Source organism: Hippopotamus amphibius, chromosome 3, assembly GCF_030028045.1.
Source record: "Hippopotamus amphibius kiboko isolate mHipAmp2 chromosome 3, mHipAmp2.hap2, whole genome shotgun sequence".
NCBI classification, from domain to species: domain Eukaryota; kingdom Metazoa; phylum Chordata; class Mammalia; order Artiodactyla; family Hippopotamidae; genus Hippopotamus; species Hippopotamus amphibius.
Window position 1 is genome coordinate 5521533 of NC_080188.1, and position 21030 is coordinate 5542562.

At 39.6% G+C, this 21030-nt stretch overlaps 1 protein-coding gene across 1 annotated transcript in view; it reads right to left on the reverse strand.

Annotated features, from left to right (window-relative positions):
* Positions 1–21030, reverse strand: part of PPARGC1A (PPARG coactivator 1 alpha) — a 38206-nt gene that overhangs the window by 4842 nt on the left and 12334 nt on the right. The window contains exons 6-10 of the mRNA XM_057726373.1: positions 13892–14807; positions 13212–13316; positions 12939–13059; positions 3550–3671; positions 3067–3218 (exon numbers count right to left, since the gene is read on the reverse strand). Coding sequence (XP_057582356.1) covers positions 3067–3218; positions 3550–3671; positions 12939–13059; positions 13212–13316; positions 13892–14807 — 1416 coding nt within the window. The remainder of the gene's footprint in view (positions 1–3066; positions 3219–3549; positions 3672–12938; positions 13060–13211; positions 13317–13891; positions 14808–21030) is intronic.

Sequence of the window (21030 nt, forward strand, 5' to 3'; positions counted from 1 at the left end):
GCTGGTGGGAATGTAAATTGGTGCAGCCATTATGGAGAACAGTAAGGAGATTTCTTAGAAAACTAAAACTAGTGCTAAACCATATGATCCTGCAATTCCACTCCTGGGCATATATCTGGAAAAAACTCTAGTTGGAAAAGATACATTCATCCCAATGTTCATAGCAGCACTATTTACAATAGCCAAGATTTGGAAGCAACCTAAGTGTCCACCAACAGATGAATGGATAAAGAAGATGTGGTATATTATGTATATATATTCCATTATATATAAAATGGAATATTACTCAGCCATAAAAAAGAATGAAATAATTCCATTTGCAGCAACATGGGCAGACCTAGAATTTATCATTTGTCATACTAAGTGAAGTAATGCAGACACAGACAAACATCATACATCATTTAAATGTTGAATGGTGATTGGGATTAATAGATACATACTACTATATATAAAATAGGTAAACAACAAGGACCTGCTGTATAGTACAGGGAACTATACTCAATATCTTGTAATAACCTATAATGGAAAAGAATATCAAAAAGAATACACAATGTATAACTGAATCACTTTGCTGTATACTTGAAAGTAACACAACATTGTAAATTAACTATACTTCAGTTTAAAATTAGCAGAGAAATGGGATATGTGAGCTAACAATTTGGGAAGGCAAATAAAAATTTTAAAAATTGGTAATCTATCTAAAATGATAGGTTGCTTTACTTTTGGTAAAATTAATCAGTATCACGTCATTGTCACTTTACTCTTGACATACACATATGCCCCAACCCCTCTAAGAGTCTAGTATTTGCTTATATGCACCTTATTTAAATTTCAAGTATAACTTGAAATTTATAACTTCTCATTACCATCATTTTTATTGTAATTATAGCTACTATTTACTGAGAATCTATTTTGTGCCAGACACTGACACTGTGCTAAGGACTTCAGAAACATGTATTTAATCTTCACAACAACATTATAAGGTATTTTACAAGTGAAGAACCAGAAGCAGAGGGAGTTTAATTGCTCACGGTCAAAAGCTAGCTCAGGTTTTAAAACCAGGCCTGCAAGATTCCAAAGCCAAGGTGCTTTCAACTACACCAGGCCTACACTCAGATCGACTACGCTTTCTGCAATTGTAAGACTGGGGGGAATTGGAAAAACCCATGCTACTATATTACACATCAAACACTCCTTTCAGGAAATACAGAGCTAACTTAGCAATGGCAACGTTTCTATCACTGCTGGTGAGGCAGAGAGATAATGAGAGGGGACGCATTCTTCTTTGAAATCTTTCAGGGAGGCTTCAGTTCAATTTGGAAATACTACCCTACCCTCCCTCTACCGGTGATGAATCATGATCTAAAGGCCCCTCTAGGTAGCTTATTTTAAACTCTAGATGCTTTGAGAGACTAGAAAACACCCTGGCCTTCATCACTGAAGAAAATAAGTCAAATCAACTCAAGACTTCAATCTGTCTTGACTGTTTTTAGCAGCCAACATTTGAACAAATGAGTTGCCACCTTTTATATTTTCATCCCTAGGCCTCTATCTCTCTAACAGTCAGCTGCCTCTCCCCTACTTCATACTATCTACTTAACTTGTGAAGTGAATTATAGCATATTCTCCCCGAACAATGCACCCAACCTGTACCAATTACTCTGGGAAGACATCACTTCAGTGGAAGGAAGAAAATAGCCCTCTATTTGGTATTCATTTTTTTTTTCTTTATACCAAGCCAAAGCAAGTGCAGGTAGACACATACTAATACTTAGGAGCAGATTTATGTGTTAATTTCATGATGATTATTATAAATTGATTTAAATAATTGTCATAGGCACAAGACATTCGCCATTTTCCTTCCTTCACTCTTTCATGAAGGAATTTAAAGGCTTCCAATATACACATTAGATAGGGAATGACATGTAAAGGAACAAAATTAAAATTGGAAAGGAAATCAAGATGTCTATTGTGGCATTATGTATAATGTCAAAAACAAAAAATGTATTTAGCTATAATGGAATGATTACATAGAATGGTACTATTCACCAAATGTAATACTGCACAACCATTAAAATATATTGGTAAGTCATTGCAATCCTGTGAATCACAGTGGAAAATGAACTTATATAATATTAATTGAGAAAAGTAGAATTTAAAAGTATATATATATACTATGACCTCAACTGTAAAGAAATTGGACATTCTGAGACAAAATACCAAACAGCAAATCGCACACTAGGTAACAGTGGTTATCTCTAGGTGATAGGCTTATAGGTTATTTTACTGTTTTTCTTAATATCTTTTTATATTTTCCAAATGTTACCCCTTGAGTCTATACAACTTTTTTAACAGGAAAAATGAATACTTACCTATTCTTCAGTTTCCTTATCTGTAAAATGGGGATGATAATATACACTCCCTAGGATTGTTCTGGTAATTAAATAAGAATATGCTTGCAAAGCCTTGGCACAGTGCCCAGCATATGGAAGTACTCAAAAAATAACAGGTTTCTTTCTTCTTTTGTTTTAAAGAAAGTACAGTGGGTTTAGCACATGAAATTTTACTTTCTTCTCTCAGAGTGTGATTTCTAGAAAATGTTAACATTTCTAAGAGTCTGTGAGATAATAAGGGAAAAAGAATAAGACTTTTGCATATTCCATTCTGCAAAGCAATGATGCTAATTCTATAGTTTGCACAAAAGGATTCAGGGTAGGTGCGGAAAGCAATAACAGATTACACATATATACAACACATGCACACTCAAAACATAACACCACACACACAGACACACACACACAAAGACACACAAATAGTGCAGGATTTCAGCATCTGGGTAGACAGTAGAAAAAATTTTCTTCTTCCCTTTGTTGCCAAAACTTAAGCCTCTTCCTTCTGAAACTGTCTTGTGTGTTAAAAAATAAAAAATAAGATAAAATCTCTATTCAAATATTCCCTCTAGTAAAATAAAGGGATGGTCCAACCCAATATGCCTACGGTTTACATATGCTTCCATTTTCTGCTCTACATATGGATTCCTCACTCTATGAACAGTAAAATGCATACCTAGGTCTGCATAGTTAGACTTGAAAAATTGCTTGCGTCCACAAAAGTACAGCTCGAAGTCAGTTTCATTCGACCTGCGCAAAGTATATCCATTTTCAAGAGCAGCAAAAGCATCACAGGTATAACGGTAGGTAATGAAACCATAGCTGTCTCTGCAACGGACAAAGAGGAGAAGTTCAAAGCTAGTGAGGAAGCATTAGCATATATGACTGTAACCCTTTCTACTTTGGAGACTTCTCTGCTGCCAACGTCTGAACCACTGCATCCATTTATCAGTGTGATTGTCCTGTCAAGCCGCTAAATACTTATTTCTAGGACAGGAAATCTCAACTAGAAAGATTAATAAATAGGGATGAAAGAAAATAAATAAGGTTCTGAACTCAACATGTCATCTGTCAAAGCATTCCCATCCTAGTAATCTTATGGCCGTAATTTTTTACATATGTCAGCTTCTAAACAAGAAATAATCTTGAAGATTCTCACCCATCATCCCGCAGATTTACTGTGCACTCCTCAATTTCACCAAAAACTTCAAAACGGTCCCTCAGTTCTGTCCGTGTTGTGTCAGGTCTGATTTTACCAACATAAATCACACGGCGTTCTTCCTAGCGGGGAAGAGTGAGAAGAGACTTGCTAGTTCTGAAGACAGGAGAGAAGCTGAATGCTAGAAACATTTATAAATGTACAATCATGCATAACGACAAGCCCCCAGAGCATGCCAATTAAGGCAAAACACACACTAAAACCGAACAAAAGACTACACTTGGACCAAGTTTTACTTTCCATTTCTTCAATATCACTCTCTTTTGCATCTCACTCTCTTCTACTTTTTCTATCCATCTCTGTTCCTTTGTCACATGAAACGATGTATTATAGAAGAACTGTGTAATGCGATCTTTTCATCACTGAAAAGCTGAACAATATCTATTAAATATTTTAACACTTGTGACTCGATTATTAATCTTCAAAATTGGTAGGAAACTGACCTGGCTGGCAAAACCATTTAATTTCTCCTTAATTCAGAATTGTAATAATCAAATGTACACTTTTCTTAGTTCTATTGACAAAAAATTGACATACGTTACTGTATAATTTTAAGGCATACAGCATGATAGTTTGATCTACAAATTTTGACATCCCTCAAAATATTGACTCTTAAACTGCAGTATAAATACAAATCACCTGGAGTGCTTATTAAAAATGCAAATTATTAGGGTTTATCCCAGATGTATTAAAAAAATTTGGAAGATAGGGTTCAATGATCTTTAACAAGCACACCCCAGTGATTCTGATACAGGTGGTCCAAAGATAATAATTTTAAAAATACAGTCTTAAAATATAGGCCATTTTAAGCCATGGGTCTCCAAAGAATAAGAGCTATAAAAGAGGCCATAAATTTCACTTTGCCAATGAATTTTATTTTAGGAACAGATGAGAAGGGTGTGGCCTAACTTTCACAAGTAGAGTCAATATCATCATAATCTGAAAGTCAACAGCAATTTATAACCTACAAAATATGGGAAGAATATTTTATAGCCTGAGAATGGATTGCTTTTTAAAGAACAAGAATGCATTCTTAGTGTAAGAAGTAATCCTATATCTCCTGTTCCAAGAAGTCAAGGCCAAAGATGATGATGCCTCTCAAAACTGAGAAAGGTTTTTTCGAGAACGTAAGAAGTTAATAATATGAACGTGCTTGCCAATTAGTCTGTATGTCTATTAACAGCAAACAAGAATGAAATGAACTTAAGGTTGGAGAGATTTAAGTTAGATGGAGGCAGAGACGAGGAAACACAGGGCAAAGGAACAGATTTAGCCTGCCTAAGAGTCTTCTCTGGATGTGCTGGGAATATCTTGTCTTGGATGAGGTAAAAAGTCATTTACTGTATGTCAATTGTATCTCAATAAAAGTTCTTTAAAAAAAAAGTCATTTAGGCTTAAAGCAAAGAGATGTCCTATGTTATTTACTGAACATATGTCCTTTTCGCGTGCCCAGTATTTAGCAAAGAACCTGGTAAAAAGTAGACACTCAATAAATGCTTGAGAAATGTAACTGAGCAATTCACAGACCCTATAATGTATCCTCCTAGGTGATTTGATCACCCTTTTCTCACCTTCTTTTACCATACGCAACACTCATATTTCCCTTTTCATCAGGGAAGTTCCTCTGAGCTTCAGATGCAAATAACCAGCTATCTATTTGACATCTCAGGTTGGATGTGCCCTAGGCACCTCAAACTATACCAGCATTACCCAAACCAAACTCTCTAGTTCATCCTCTTCCCAGTGGGTCTTTCTGCAATGTTCTTGTATCAGTGAAGTTAACACCATCTAGCCAGTTACTCAGGACAAAAACCCAAGTGCCTTCCTTGATTCTTCCTGCTTAGTCTCCTCCGCATTTCCAATCACTCCTTAAGTCCTGTTGATTTTTACTTCCTGAATCTGACTCTTTTATTGCATCTCCCCTAAATCAAGCTGCCAGCATCTCTTTCTGGACTAGTATAACAGCCTGTGTCTGTGTTTATCCTCCTCCAACCTATTCTTTCACTTCTTTCAGAATAGTCTTTACTAAGAGAACGGGAATCCAATCATGCCAATTAAGATCTAAAACATTTCAGTAGTTTCTCATAACACTTAGGGAATGACCTAAATCATTAACAGAACCTACCGGGACCTTCAGGGTCTGAATCTATCTTCATCCTGGGCTTCAGCTCCCACAGCCCATTCTCTCCTTTCTTCTATTTCCAGCCACATTGATCTTCTATCAGTCCCTAGTAGTCCCTGTGCTCCTTCCTTTTCTAAGGCCTTTGCACAAGCTGCTTCTCTGCTACTTGGAATATCTTTTCCACACTGCCTCTCCCTCTCCTCCACCAACATACATATACTGTTTAGAATTACAGTGAACTCAACAGTCATTTCCTTTCTGAGACTTGAGATGATGTCCAGCTTCCTATTACAAGTTGCTCTGATAGAACACTGTACTTCTCCTTTGTAGTTCTGTGCCCACTTGTAATTAAATAAGCAATAGTTTATTCAGTGTTTAATGTCTATCTCCCCCAACAACGAAAGCCTCATGAAAGCAGAGACCATATCAGTCCTCTCGACTACTATATTTTAAGGGTGTCTGAAACATGTCTTCTTAAAGAATATTTGTTGAAAAATCAATCAATTACCAATCAATCACTTTTAACACCTAGTTCCATACCCTTCATTATATCAAAGGTGCCTAAGTATGGTCCTTACTCTCTGAGACTAAGATGATGGAGAATGAAAACCCGGATTGGTGCTTTACCATAGGAAAAACCTCGCCCATGTAGCTCAGCAGAGTGTAATAACAAAGGTTTCCATGCTTTGTTTTTACAGGTTTAAGCGTAAGGACTCTCACTTTTCTCACTCCACTGAGACAGGTGATAAAACACCATTCCTCTGACAGCAACTATTGAGCCTGCATAACTGATCAGATGAAGCACAGCAAGCAGAGCAGGCTGCCTGATTCGCTTCCATGTAGATTGTATGTCTCAACTGAAGGCTGTAAGTGTGTTGTTCCAGAGCACCCAGCACATCCTGGAGGTCAATGATTATAAATGGAGAGTGAGGCTCACCCCGGGGCGGTGCTGTACACTTGAGCAAGAGAATCATCACATCACATTCCATTCTATTTATGCAGCCAGCTCCAGCCCAACAGCCGAATTTGATGGGACTGTTATCTAAACTTCCTGGCGCCTGCTCGCATGAGTGTTATGTATTTTTTTAATGAACATTTTTAGGAAGGTTACTACTGTATAGAGGAAAAGGAGGGAGAAATGCAGAAGAGAGAAAAAGAAATTGAACCATCACAAAGAAATTGCTCAACTACCATTACGGGAACATACACAGCCTATGTTCATCTTCAAGGAAATTCAAAGTTAAAGTGAAAATCGACCATATGCACGTGCATATGCAGACATATTGCGATAGTCTCTGAATTGCTTCTTTATACAAAACTGTATGCAACAGTAATCCCACAGAGAAGATAAACCAGAGGACCTTTTATATTGGATACTGATACATGCTGCAGTATAAAGAAGACACAACCTAGACAGGAAAGACAGAAATCCAAAGGGCTGCTCCACAATGACTTAAATTACCTATTTGACTGCCAATCTTCTTTTATGCAACATAAGAATGGGAACACGTCTTGCTAACTTATAAAGATCAGAGATTGAATACACGTTGAAATTCTCATTTGAGGAAATGATTAGAGTGTTTGGTTTTCCTAGCGCTAAAAATGAAATTAAAAGGCATCTGAAGGTCTGAAAAGCAAAGACAAAAATCTTTCCAAGACTGGCCAAAATGTCTAGCGAAGAACCGATTATTTTTTAACATGTTGCAGTTTTATTAGACAGATGAATAGATTCCATATCTTTAAAAAACTTTAACATTTGCAGCCAATTTTTCAAGACATTAATTTCTAAACAGGAGATGAAAGGAAAAGAAATCAAAATGCTTAATACCATTTCCAACTTCTTAAAGGCTTGGAGGAACTCTAAACCTTTGGAAAAAGCTCCTTGAAAAATGATGTTCAGACCAGTTTTCACTATCGAGGAAGATGGAACATTTATCAAGTATCTTTTAGCTTCAATTTTCACAAAAGCTAGTGTGCTGATGGGGTGGATAATAAAAGTGAGAATTTATGTTGCATTAACAGGTATGGTAAATCCTCATTATATCAAAACACAGGGGATAAAGAAAAAAAACCTGACTGAATTAACTGACTTTGCATTATCAAAAAGTGTGTAGAGCCTCCTAGTTAGCTGGGGAAATCATACAATGGTTGTTTCTCATCAAAAAATAAGCAACTCCTGGTAAAAGGGTTTTGACTAGCAAGTAAAGGAAATTACTAGCGAGATTAACATTGACTGAACTCTAATAGATGCCGAGTACTGTGCTTGATGCTTTTTTGTGGACTCTCTCTGTAAAATGCTCTGCGATGCTAGGTAACAATTAGGAACAGCCTAATATAATTTGGATTTTGGTTCTCAGAACTTTTATTCTACATTTCCAAGTCAGGATAATGTAACAATTCCTCTTCCAATGCTAAGGAAACTACATGTCAATTTTGGCAATGAAAGATTTACGTTCATTTCCAGATTAGTTACAACCTAACTTCCTCAAAAATTCCTAGGATATTACAAATCCTACAGATGAGATAAGTGGATGAAATCCATGCCACTTCTGGAGTGAATAGCTAGGTCCTCTATGTAAAAGATAAAGTGGGAGGGGTGAATGACCATGGAAAGTTGTGAATGGACAGAAATAATGGCCAAAACTCTGACATAATGTCAAACCAAAAATTTCCTTTTTTATTTTTATGTTTTTCTTGTCCTTAACATTGATTACACTCATCTGATTCAGGAGGCATTCAGGAAGAGTCTGCTACCAGGGGGCACTCTCAGGGGAGAAACAAAGCTATAGCTTTCCATTCACCAAAGTTACTTCCATCCAAGTACAGCCCAGGAATACTCCTCCTTAGTGACTAAGGTTGGATAAATGTCTACTTAAGGGTTAATATAAAAATAAGAGCTAATAAGATATAAGATGCAAGATGCTAAGATGCAAGTAAACACAGTAATAAGTCAGAAAACATGAAAACTATTGACTCAGAGCATGTGTAACTACTTTTGATAAAACTGAATATTTCTAAGTTGTGAGCTTAGACTCATAACATAACGTATTCACCCATATGGGATAGCTCCCGAAATGGGCTTGAATAGAAAACTACTTTATTTTCTCCAAAAAGAATAACTATGAGAAATTACACAACTTTTTTTCTTTTCATTTGGAAGAAGCTGATAATTATCAGTGATGAGGCACTGTTTCTGGCTCCTGGGCTGCATATCGACCAATGGAGAAGAGAAAAGAAATGACACAGTCATTGCCCAAGCACATCTGTTTTGGTTTTAAGCACTGAGCCATTTCATAATGTCTAGATTTGCCCTTTAAATTAACATCCCATTATCATGTTTTCTGGCAGGAAACTGTAGAGATTGCGAATGGAGTTGGACTTAGAACTCCACAAGAAATTAGAGCAGTGACAGTTTAGACATTAAGTACTAAACTCTGGCTTGCAGAGTTCCAATATAACCTGAATTATTTCAAGCCTATGAGACTGAGAAAAGTGGAGGATGAAATGGTTTTTGAGAGCATTTAGTTGGAAATTGGAAGAAAACAGCAACTTAAACAATGGAAATATTCAACCACAACATATGATTCTGTGTTAGTAATTACTAATTATTAGTCTTTTCTTAGCTGTCTGATGTTATGCACTGAAGTTGGTCTGAATAAAGACTTTTGGACACACACACAATAAAAAGTTTATAGATGACCTAAACCATCTCCTTCTTATGGAACTCAAAAAAAAAAAAAAAAAAAAAAAAAAAAAAGCAATATAGACCACAAGACAAGGTAGCAAAGGTTAATTTTGTAAAATACCTATTACATGATTGTAACATTATTTTTTTCATTTCCTTCTGGAGCCTCTGTTTTGCTGGTCCCCTGATTTTAAAATTTATCTGAATCAATGAATAATCCAGCACTGAACCCAAGATATTCCAAACGTAATTTGCTATGTATTCATTATTTAAGGGTGTCTCAGAAATCTGAATGCAAATCACCTACTCGACCAACTTAGGCAAACTGTCCTAGTTCCTTTAGCTGTTTCATGACTGACTTTTCAAGCTAATCTAGTCAAATGAGTCAAAAACCATTGCCTGTATCTCCATGTCCAAGTCCATAAAAATACACTTTGCAAACACATTATGGCACAAGAAAGCAGATCATTTTGAGGAAGGAAATCAATCAGAAAAACTTCCTGTGGGTAGTCTCATTAAATAGTTTCATTATGCCTTCAAGATATTCTTCAAAATCTTTATTATGACTTACAGGACGCTTCAAGGATCTGGCTACCATGAAGCCCTCCAGACTTACATCTCGCGTCTCCTGTACCCCAGTGTGCTAATTAAATGACTAGCAGTTTGCCAATATACCTTGCTCTTTTCCAGAGACTTCGTATAAGCTAAAGTCTCTGCCTAGAATAGTAATTTCCGATAAAAATATAATGCACGATATGTAATTTTTAATTTTTCTGAGGCACATTTTACAAAAGTAAAAAGAAACAAATTTAATTTTAATAATATATTTTACTTGGCTCAATCTAGCCAAAATATTATTATTTCAACTTGTCATCGATGTAAAAAATATGAATGAAGTATTTTACACTCTTTTTTTGTACTGTCTTCAAAATTCAATCACACGTATAGTGCTTCTAAATTTGGGACTAGCTGAATTAGCTTCCTGGCTAAGGGATCCCCACTGGACAACACAGGTATAACAAATCTTTACCCTCTCCTCCCTTTAGGTTTCAAATCAATCTCACCCTCTCCAGGTATGCCCTCCCTCATTTCCAGGGCTGGGTGCCCACCTGTATGCCACTGCAGTACCTTACATGCATACTCTGCGTTAGCTACGAACACACCCTATTGCCTCTTTGTGTGTCTTTACCAGCCGGTAGACTGGAAGCTCCCTGGATGAGGGGTCTGGGTCTCACCTAATTTTATAAACCAAGCACCTAACTAATGTCTCTCACATAGTCATGTGTTCTCACTTATATTAAGCAGAAATAGCATCTAGCTGTCCGAGCAGGCATTGGTTTAAGTGTAAGTCCCAAATCTTTCTATTACGCTCTCACTACCTGTGGGTCACTGTGTTAGTAAACAATCTCTATGTCCTAGTTTTCTTTTCACATCTGCTTTGAAAAAACAAAAATAAAAACCTCAAAGCCAACATTCTCACAAACATCTAGTTAATTATAATGACTTAACATAAGCCAAGTTGACATTTGCACTCTAATTGCTGTCTTTCAAAGGGAACTGATAAAGATTGTCTTAGTCAAAGAACTAACCAAGGAACTGGTCAACATCTGTGACACAATGGAGAGGCAGGGTGGTATCTGCTTCCAGATTGAGGCTGGTGGCCTCAAGAGTGCTCTTCCCAGGCATCTGTGGAACACAGACCAATCACACTATTTGATCTATTTGTAAGAACCAAACTAGCAGAAAGACCCCTCCCTCCCTTTTTTCATGCTAGTAAGTGTCTGGCACTAAATGATCTTTGGAAGGAATAGAATAAGCACATGTCATTTTCTACATGTATCTACATAGCTTTGGTTACAGCTGTGTTATAGTTTGTGCAAATGAGCAAATACAGGATAAAACAATTTCTCTCTTCTTCTGGGAAGAAACATGAAGAGTTTTATCAAATATGAATTTGAAAACACTGAAATAACTATTTTCCTACCTGCTTACTCAACATGACCCTCTTTGGTATATATTAACTGTCACGTGCCATATTAAAGGCTTTGTAAACTATATAGCACTCTAGAAACGTGAATTATTATAATTATTGAACAGGCTAGTAATTAAAAACAGCAAAATTAGAAAAATTGAATTTTTAATTTTCATTAGTCTTCTTAAGTGTTAACTAATGATACTCTGGCAGATCTTAATATCACAGCTCATTTCAAAGTTGCGAAAAATGAGGGAAAGTGCTATAATTTTCACAAGGCCTTTAATTCAGTCCTACGTAGCTTCAAAGTTAAATGGCAGGAAAGCCCTAGACCTTTAGCCTAAGTTTTCAATTACTTCTCCCTTCTTTCTCCTTGAGTGCCTGAGTTAACAAACCTCTCAGTTAACCTTTTTCCTCCAGCTGATAACTGTGGGCCAACGCTAGATCTGGACTCTATTCGTCAGCTCTTTTATGTAGGTTTTTTCAGATTTTGTTGATGGTTGTGGGTTGTCTTAAAGGTATCATATCCATCTAACCTTTACAGTTAAAAATCATTTCCCTAAGCCCTGGTTAGCTTGCGTGCAAGATGTGTCCAAGGTTGATCTTCACTGAAATGATACTTAGCAGCTAACAGACAGACAACAGCTGCCGTGAATGAAAGCAGTGCCATTTCTAGGGTATGAGCCAGGCTTCCTGGAGTTCCATGTTGGGAAAGCCCTTTAGGCTCTATTGGGGCTCAGTGGGAAAGTGTTCCTTAATCAATTAGGAATATCTGCCTTGAAAGACTACTGGATGCTGACAATTGGAGGACCTAATTTTTGCCTTTTAAAGAAGGTCTGACCAACAGAGAATGAACTAGACTCACATCACCTGGATCCTTACCCCAAAGGGTCAGTGCTGTGTATACGTCAAGTGAAAGCAATACCCTGCAGTAAGTGGAGCTGAAATCCATAATAGGTTATTGAAAAGCAGTTCATAAGAAATGTGGATGTGTTAGGTGTTGACCTGACACAAGGAAGAAATGATGACTTTCTTAGCAAATCTTTCTCTGCCGCCGCCTTTAAATCTAACTCAATCCAACCCTCATGTCTGCCAAAAAGACGGAAACTGAAACCAGACAGCGATATCTCCTCATTTTCCACTCAGAGAAAAAAGCATCAGAGAACAGTATAAAGAACTCTTCCTCTGGCTCAATGGGACCAGTACTGGAGGAGGATAAATCTCTCCTCCCTCCATTTTCAGAAACAAAGGTGGAAAACGGCACGGAGCTTCAACATGAATGAGAAACAGGTAGTATGGAGGAGAAAAGCATTGAACTTCACATTTCGTTTTCCGATAATCTGTGTTAAGAGAGATTGAAGACTCACGGATGCCTTAAAGCCAAAAGGCTGAGTATCGCCTAGTCTAACAGTCCTCACCTTACCTTATTTTCTAATCTAGTCTAATCTACTCCCCACCCCCTCCAAAAAAAAAAAAAAAAAAGACAAGGAAAAAAAAGAAAAAGAAAAGAAACCCTCCTGTAAAATGAAAGTAAGCGCCAAGCTGCTTACAATTGCCTTCTGCCTCTGCCTCTCCCTCTGCTTGGCCCTTTCAGACTCGCGCTTCTCATACTCTCTGCGGTATTCTTCCCTCTTCAGCCTCGCGTGCTCATATTCCTCGTGGCTGTCATACCTGGGAAACATAACTTCGTCATTAAGTCCACCACCTCCATTTACAGGACCACGAGGAGTCAAAAACGGGGGAGGGGGCAAGGGTTTAGACTCCACCCGGTCATCTGCGGGAGGGGATGAGAGGTGAGGAGGGAAACCAACGGGCATCATTACCTGGGCCGCCGGCCGCAGGGCGATCTTGAACGTGATCTTGCGCGCAGGGGAGAATGTCGGTGCGCGCGGCGTCTGCAGCGGCCTGACTCAGAGTAGTAGCAAGATCTGGGAGAGAGGAGGAAAAACAGAAAGGGCATTTGCAACTGCCGGGGAACCCCAGTTTACGGGCGTGACTGAACAGCCCCTGGAATTCCGCATTACAGAAACCGGCTTTCAGGTCCCAGCTCCCAGGGAGACTTCCCAGTGACAGTTTGTGACGTCTAGTCAGCTTAGAGGTCTGGGAGTGACGTGTTCTCTTGCCGCGTCTCTTACTGATGTCAGTGCCCAGCGCCGGCCTGGTACACTGTCAGCTTTATCTTGCACGGATCTCAACTATCCCGGCACAGGGCAGCTCTCCAGGTAATGGGAAAAGTTAGATGAGCAAGTTTCTTACAAATTGCTCTCTCTGATCTGACTGGCTCAAGGCACTGTGCTCAAGGATGACAGGTTTAAGAGAAGATGGGGAGGAGTGTGTGGGTAACAACAGCCTCCTTGGTTCCAGTGGCCCTGGGGACGCAGTGGTGAGGGGCTGGGCTGGCCTGTGGGTTCTGAATGCGTTTTTTGGTTTTTTTTGGTTTAGTTTTTGCTTTTTCACTTCCTGGGGATGCCTTAGGCTTTGGGTGGGTTTTGACAAGTTTTACCTTGAAGAGGATCTACTGCCTGGGGACCTTGACCGTGACCTGGAATATGGTGATCGAGAACACGACCTGTGTCGAGAAAAGGACCTTGAACGAGAGCGCATCCTTTGGGGTCCCTGAGCAAACAGGGATGTGGGTGGCGACACGGAATCTCTACACGGAGAGTTGAAAGATGAACAAGAAGGCGACACGTTGAACAACGAGTAGGACTGCGTGCCGTCCCCAGGGGAGTTCAGTTTGTCACTTTCATCTTCACTGCCATCAAACAGGCCATCCATGGCGAGTCCTGAACTTATAAACATAGGTAGTTTGGAGAATTGTTCGTTACTGAAACCACTGTCCCTCCGTTCACTGGCCTTGTCTGCTTCGTCGTCAAAAACAGCTTGACTGGGATGACCGAAGTGCTTGTTCAGCTCAGCTCGGATTTCCTGGTCTTGGAGCTGTTTCCTGATGCTGCCGGGAGAGACCCGCCTGCTCACCTCCGAGGTCTCCCTCAGGCAGCACTGGTCTGAATCTGTGGAAGCGCGCATCTGCCCCTGCCAGTCGGAGGAGGCATCTCTATCGTCTGGTTGTCTGGAGTCGTGGAGCTCCTGTGACAGATTAATGAGTATTTCGGTTTTGGAATTAATTGACTGACAATAGTCATGGTCACCAAACAGCCGTAGACTGGGCCGCTTAGCCTTCCTTTCCTCGTGTCCACTGGTGAGCACGGAGGTCTTGCTGAGCTGTGCGTACAGCTCAGACTGCTCGGGCCCTTTCTTGGTGGAGTTATTGCCTTGGGTACCAGAAGACTCGCTGTACCGGGCCTTCTTTGATGGCGGAGGTACCACAGTCTTGCAAGAGGGCTTCAGCTTTGGGGAAGCCCTAAAAGGGTTATCTTGGTTGGCTTTATGAGGAGGAGTTGTGGGTGGCGTTAGGCCTAAGATAATAAAAGAATAAAAGGGGGGGAGGGGGGAGAGAGAGAGAAAAGAGACAGAGATATGTTGTTAAATGCCAAGATACGTTTTCCTAACTTTTCCAAGATTTCAGACAATGGTTAAAACTCAGTGAAAAGGGAGGAAGCTAACTAAATTCATGATAAGATCTGAAAAAGTGACTCTGTCCCCTGAAGCCTCTGTCACCAAGAAAAGATGGATCTACAATGCGAGGCTGCGGTGAAAGCCATGATATTTTGTATTTCACACGCCGATGCGAATGGATCCTGCTTTCCAGGAAACATCAACGCACCACCACCAGGCGTTACCAAAGCTCAGATTGACGAGGGCACCTCACAGTCTGCGTTATGGAAAATTAACGCGGTGGGACTCAGGGAAAACACAGAAGAGGGTTGGTAGCATTTGTCTGCAAAGAATGCTGGGGAGGATGCAGGTGGGTCACGCTTTTTGTACAATCAAGGGTATCTACCCACAGAGCCAAAGAATTAGGCAACTTTCAAAAAAAAAAAAATGGGATGACGGCAAATGTGAGGTAGGGTGGGAATGACACAGGCAACATCAAAGTAAGCTCAGTAAAATACAGCTGGCTAATGCAGGGTTCCAGACAACTCTGCAAGCTGACGGCAATGATTCTTTGTCTCCACAGTTCATTAACTTAGTAAACCGTGGCTAATGTAGGTATAATACATTCTTGTAAGCATAACTAATACATTCTGTCTAAAATATGGTTCTGCAACAGAAACCTAAGTGAACAGTAACACTAAATATTGCAGTGCCAGCAGATCATTTTATTTAGAGCCCTGCATCGGGGCGGGTTACGAGGCTGAAGGATGGAAACGCATCCAAGCTTCGGCAGCTAATTAAAAAAATGAAAAAAAGAAAGGAAGAAGGGGGGAAATCTGTCGGTTGTTGCCTTTCGTGCTTTTCTACAGAGGGCAGAAAATTCCATCAAAAGTCATTGTGGGCGAGTGTGTGAAGGCTGGTTGCCTCTGTTCAGTTTCACGCCTGAGTAAGTGCTCCTCAGCCCTTTAGGCCGAGGAAGAAGACTTGCGGAAAAGCTCCAGAGTTGACGGAACTTTGAAGAAGGGTGGGCTGGAGTTCAAATGACTTTATGCTCACAAGGGAACATTTTAGTTTACAATACACTTTTCATTTAGGAGGATGGGTGAATGCTATTCAGCAAAAAAGAACTTAAGTTTGCTAAGAAGCCTGGGGTTAGACTTAAGGCAACTGCATGTTTCAAGGAAAATTCCACCTTGCTGGAAAAAAATGTATATGTGTATGTGTATATATATATATATATATACACATACACATAACCAAGTAGGTCACAGAAGATGAAGTTTTGGTATGAACAGGAAGACACTGCCTCTCTCCCCTACTTTACAATAAAGAGGTAGAAGAAATTAATATTTTCCTTAAGATGAAATATTTTGCTGCAATATTTGGTGATTTTTCTTACACATAGCTAATTCTCCCTAAAGAAGGGAAGGAAATGTACAAAAATGCAAAGAGGTTTGACTTTGGAAATCTATCCCAGAAAAGTTCAGAAAGACAGGGAAATGCAAACCCAAAGAGAAGCAGACCCGGCTCTCTCTTTGTGACACATCTGAGTCTCAGGGAAGCTTCCCTTTATTAGCAGCCTACTGTATGCCTGTCCCCCACTCTTTGCTTGAAGAGAATAGGGAGGTGACATTAATGAATGAATCATCTGTGTCCTTGAAGCCACACTCCTTGTGTTGCCTCTTTCACAGATGAGTATATATTTTACTCAAGCTAAGAAATTCCTATGTGGCTAATTTTCCCTCCTCCTCCCCCTCCGCCATATCTTCTTCCTTCGCCTCCTGCTCCTCCATCTCCTCCTCCTCTTCCTTTTCTCTCTTTCTTTCTTTCCCTATCTTTCTGTCTGTCTGTCTCTCTCGTTTCTTCTACTTTTTACGCTTTCACATTCACACACACTGATTTCTAGCACATGCTACCTTCAATTACCACTACAACAAATTTAAAGATACCAATTCCCAGCAAGGAAATGACAAGATCTCAAAGATGTCTCACAGGAAGGTAAGGTGCTCAAAGAAATAATGATGAATAATCTCTCTTTGCTGAGTAAAGAACAGTCAAATATTCCAAATGACATAGCCCTTGCACTGGGGGAAATGACATTCAACATCCTCAAATACAACTTCATAAATCTTTTCATGATACTCTGAATTGGGGTAATTTTTATTTTTCCAATAATTTACTGCCAGGATCACTCACTTATCAGATATTGCTATATTTTCATGCTTATCTCTTTTTGAATGTGAATTATATCTTGTCTCTCCAAACAGATGAGAAGCTCTCAGTGGAATGTTGCTTGGGCTTATTTTCGCAAAATGTTTCCCTCGTTTTTATTTTTCTAGATCCTCCTTTACTCATAGGTGTCCCATTTCAGTGGCCCAAGGATCGCTTGGGAAGCTGGTCAAATATTTTTAATGACACAGTTCAGAGACCACTTATGGAGAGCCACTGTCCCGTCGTGTCTATGTGGTACCCTCCCTTGATCGCAGGTAGATGTATTTTGACTGACATTCTAGACTTATAAAAAGAAACCCTAAACTTCAGAAACACCAAATTAGGCCACTATTAAAGAGAGACTAGTTCTAAAAATAGCTCAGCTATCTAGGGATTTTAAATATAGAAATTCTTTTTCGTCTTGCACATTTGAAACCCTTGTCCTAGTACCTAAGCTCATTACCGCTTAAATAACCGATTCTCAAGTTGCTCTTGGGAGCGCCAACACATGACTGTAGTTTCTTGGAGTTAAAAACAAAGCCTTTTACTTCCTTTTCATTTTAGATGGCCTGTGGCAATTAAATAGACATTCACGGATCACCTACTATGTGCTGAATACTCCACCAAATGGCGGCATTTCAGGAATTCAGTCCCCAGGACGTCATAAAGAGATCATTCTTTAAAATCTGTAGAAGGTACATTTTCTCCTGTATCTGCTTAAAACTTATAGAAACACCCTGAGATAACCAGATATACCCTGTGAGTGAAAGCATCAGGGGTATACATTTCGGGTGACACTACTCAAAACAAATAAATAATACTTGCTTAGTATGTGGAAGTTCTTTTAGGATTAGTGAGTCGGTGGGCAGGGAAACGTAATTCAGATCATTCCCTAACCGTTTTACTGTTTACTGAAATTTCTTTAATCCGAGGAGAATACCCCGGAGCAAGACTGAGACATCTTAATGATCATTTCTTGTCACCGGTGCCTCACTGAAAATCTATTTCCAGATAGAGCTGAGATCCAGAGCAAAACAAAACAAAGCCAAACAAAAGTGTGAGAAGCTTTTTTTTCTTTTCTTTTAACGTGATGTCCAACTTTGAGGAGCTGTGGATGGGACAGGGAACCCTTTGCTGCCCCTGAACTAATTATATTTCTCTAACCCCACTTCCCCACCCAGAGCGATTTCCCCTGCGGCAGGAGGGCAGTCGATACTCAATTCCTCAGCGCCACTACCTTTGTCGTCTTCCCGCTAATCGCGGGACTCTCAATCTCATCCCACAAGCTAAATCAACAGTGCTCACGCCTCCCGTAACCTCTGGATTATTTCCTGTGTGTTGATTTTCTGGGGAATGTGTACATTTTGGTGTTGACAGTACAAGGTATATTCCATGCTCTCTCTTGAACTTAGCAGGTTTTGACAGATTTATGTGAGGACAGATGGCCATTACAGGCTGAAGGCTGACAAGAGGCAGTTCAGAACATTGTTAACACACTTGCACAAACTCTCAGCAGTGCAGCACTGTGCAGAATGTAATTCAGACTATAGCTTTTTTATTGCTGCCTATTTTCTTTTGTCAAAAGAGCCTGCTGTGCAGAGCAACAAATGGCTGCTATTACCCAGAATGTAATGGGTGTCAGACAAATCACGTAACACAAACAATCAAGAGTATGTAGGTCATATTTCAACAGAGCACAACCTTAGCAATATTTATGATTACTGCATTGAAATGTGCTCTATAATAAACAAGTACCTCTACATCACTCACACTTATGTACTTCTGCACAGCAAATCTGGGGGAAGTGGTCCACACTCTCTAGTTATCTTTTTAAACAGCCTTTTAAAAAAAAAAAAGTCAGAGACAAGTTTGGTTTGGTTTTGTGTTTCATTATGTGCTATAAAACGACCTCCTTTGAGGAGCTCTCTTTCGGGGAGGCTGGTTGTTTAATTGAACACCTCTGATGAATGGTGAGTCCTCTGCTCTGTATTCTGTGCTCCGCCATCCAGCCAATGACTGCAGCAAGCTTTCTTTTTTAATAGTTTACACACTTTTACAGTTTACATTTGACACAACCTCCTGCTAAATCTGTGACTCGCTTTGGAGTTTTGACAGTGGGGTTTTTCTTCTGTCACATGCCAGTTCAAAGATTTCTCAAGCAAAGACAATGAGGAGATGATTTTCTAATTAACAACTCACCGAAGAAGCAGGACTGCGCAAAGAGAGGTGTGTGACTTGAGTTCTACTCACACATTTTTTGGCCTCAAGAACTTGGAGTGGGTGTCAAGGGCGCATGGGAAGGACTGATTCTCAATCGGTATGAACTGTTACTGCTACAGTTGTTAAAATATTTTGTTGATAAAAACTCCTCCAGGGCTCCCTCTTCACCCCTAATTTCCCCAGATCTCCCTGGATCTCCACAAAAGCCAGCAACCGAAGTGTTAACCCCTGACACAGAAGGGCCTCCCACCCCTGGCTCTGGTACCCAGGCTGGCATGTCCACTCTGACTGATGGAGCCCCTGCCTTTCCTGCTTTTCTCAGGATTTCCTATATCACCCCTGAGGCCTTACAGAAAAGCTGCAGAACATTCCTATGGCGTGTGTCTAATGCCCCAACTCTTGCTCGGGGAAGACCAAGTTGTTATTCATTGGCCCTCGGGCACTTTCCCACAGAGCTGGGGCAGGAGAGGGGGTCGGGGTGAGGGAGGGAGGAGTCTGGCTTTCCAGGGGTCTCCCACCAAACCCCTGAAGTTGATGTGGGAGAGAAAATTGCTTTGCTATGTTTGGCTTGGTAGAGATTGGATAGTGCCATTTCCAGAAAAGAAAACTGAGGTGCTTTTCAGACATTGAGTCAAGAAGAATGAGATTAAAAATACAGAATGAGGGATATACTTGAAATACGGAAGAAATTCCTGCCAGGACGAGTTGCCAGACATTGGAATGGGCCGTAAAGAGAATTTGTTGGGTCTCCCATTCTTGGCTTCTTCAGCCACAGGGATGGATTATATGATCTGTCAAAATCACCTCCTAGTTGTCCGTCACTGTGGCTTTCCTTTAAAACTACCAACTACTGCTCATATTTTGCTTTGCTCTATGTCCCCACAGAGAGGTCACATACAAAAGACGTCTATACCAAAAGGGTAGAGAAAATTTATGCTGTTTGTCAGTGTTCCATCCAGCAAAATCAGCTTCTAAGTGGAAGTCCAAAAACGACGATATGAAACTCCATGTAAAAGAATAAGAAATTACTCACCGAAGGGTTAACGAGTGGAGTTTTTTAAGTGGACGTCTGCTGACGTGCAATTTGAATAACTGTTGATTTAAACCACAGGAAAACGTTAAGTGAAAAACGAATGATACCAAATCAGAAGTCCACCATCATGAAAACCGTGGGGAAAATGTACATATCGATGGAGGAAAACATTGCTAAGACCTCATGCGTTAGGATGATGAGGTTGCTGATGAGTTTGTTCTCATTTTCCTAAGTAGTTCTAAGATAGTTATAGTGATTCTTATTACTTTTATAGTAATAACAATGAAAACATTTATATATATATATGTATTTTTATATACGTATACATATATACATACACACATATATATACACATATATATAAATTAAAATTGGGGGGTCATCCACTTTGCTCCCTGATCAAATTCCTTCATGTCCTGTGGTTAAAACCATCATCTTGTTCAGCCGACACTGCTTTGCCATTCCCATTTCAGAAACAAAAAGTCTAGCACTCTGAACATCTCCATATGCAATAGATTTAAATGCCTTCTGCCAAAAGAGCATTCTCTTTTCTCTCATCTTGCTTTACTAACAGCTATTTGGAAATCAAATTAGTTTTTACACCTGTAAAAGAGAAGCGTTTTTTTTTTTTTTATCAGTCAAAATGAGCCAGTTTAGGACAATCACAAAGTCAGACCAGC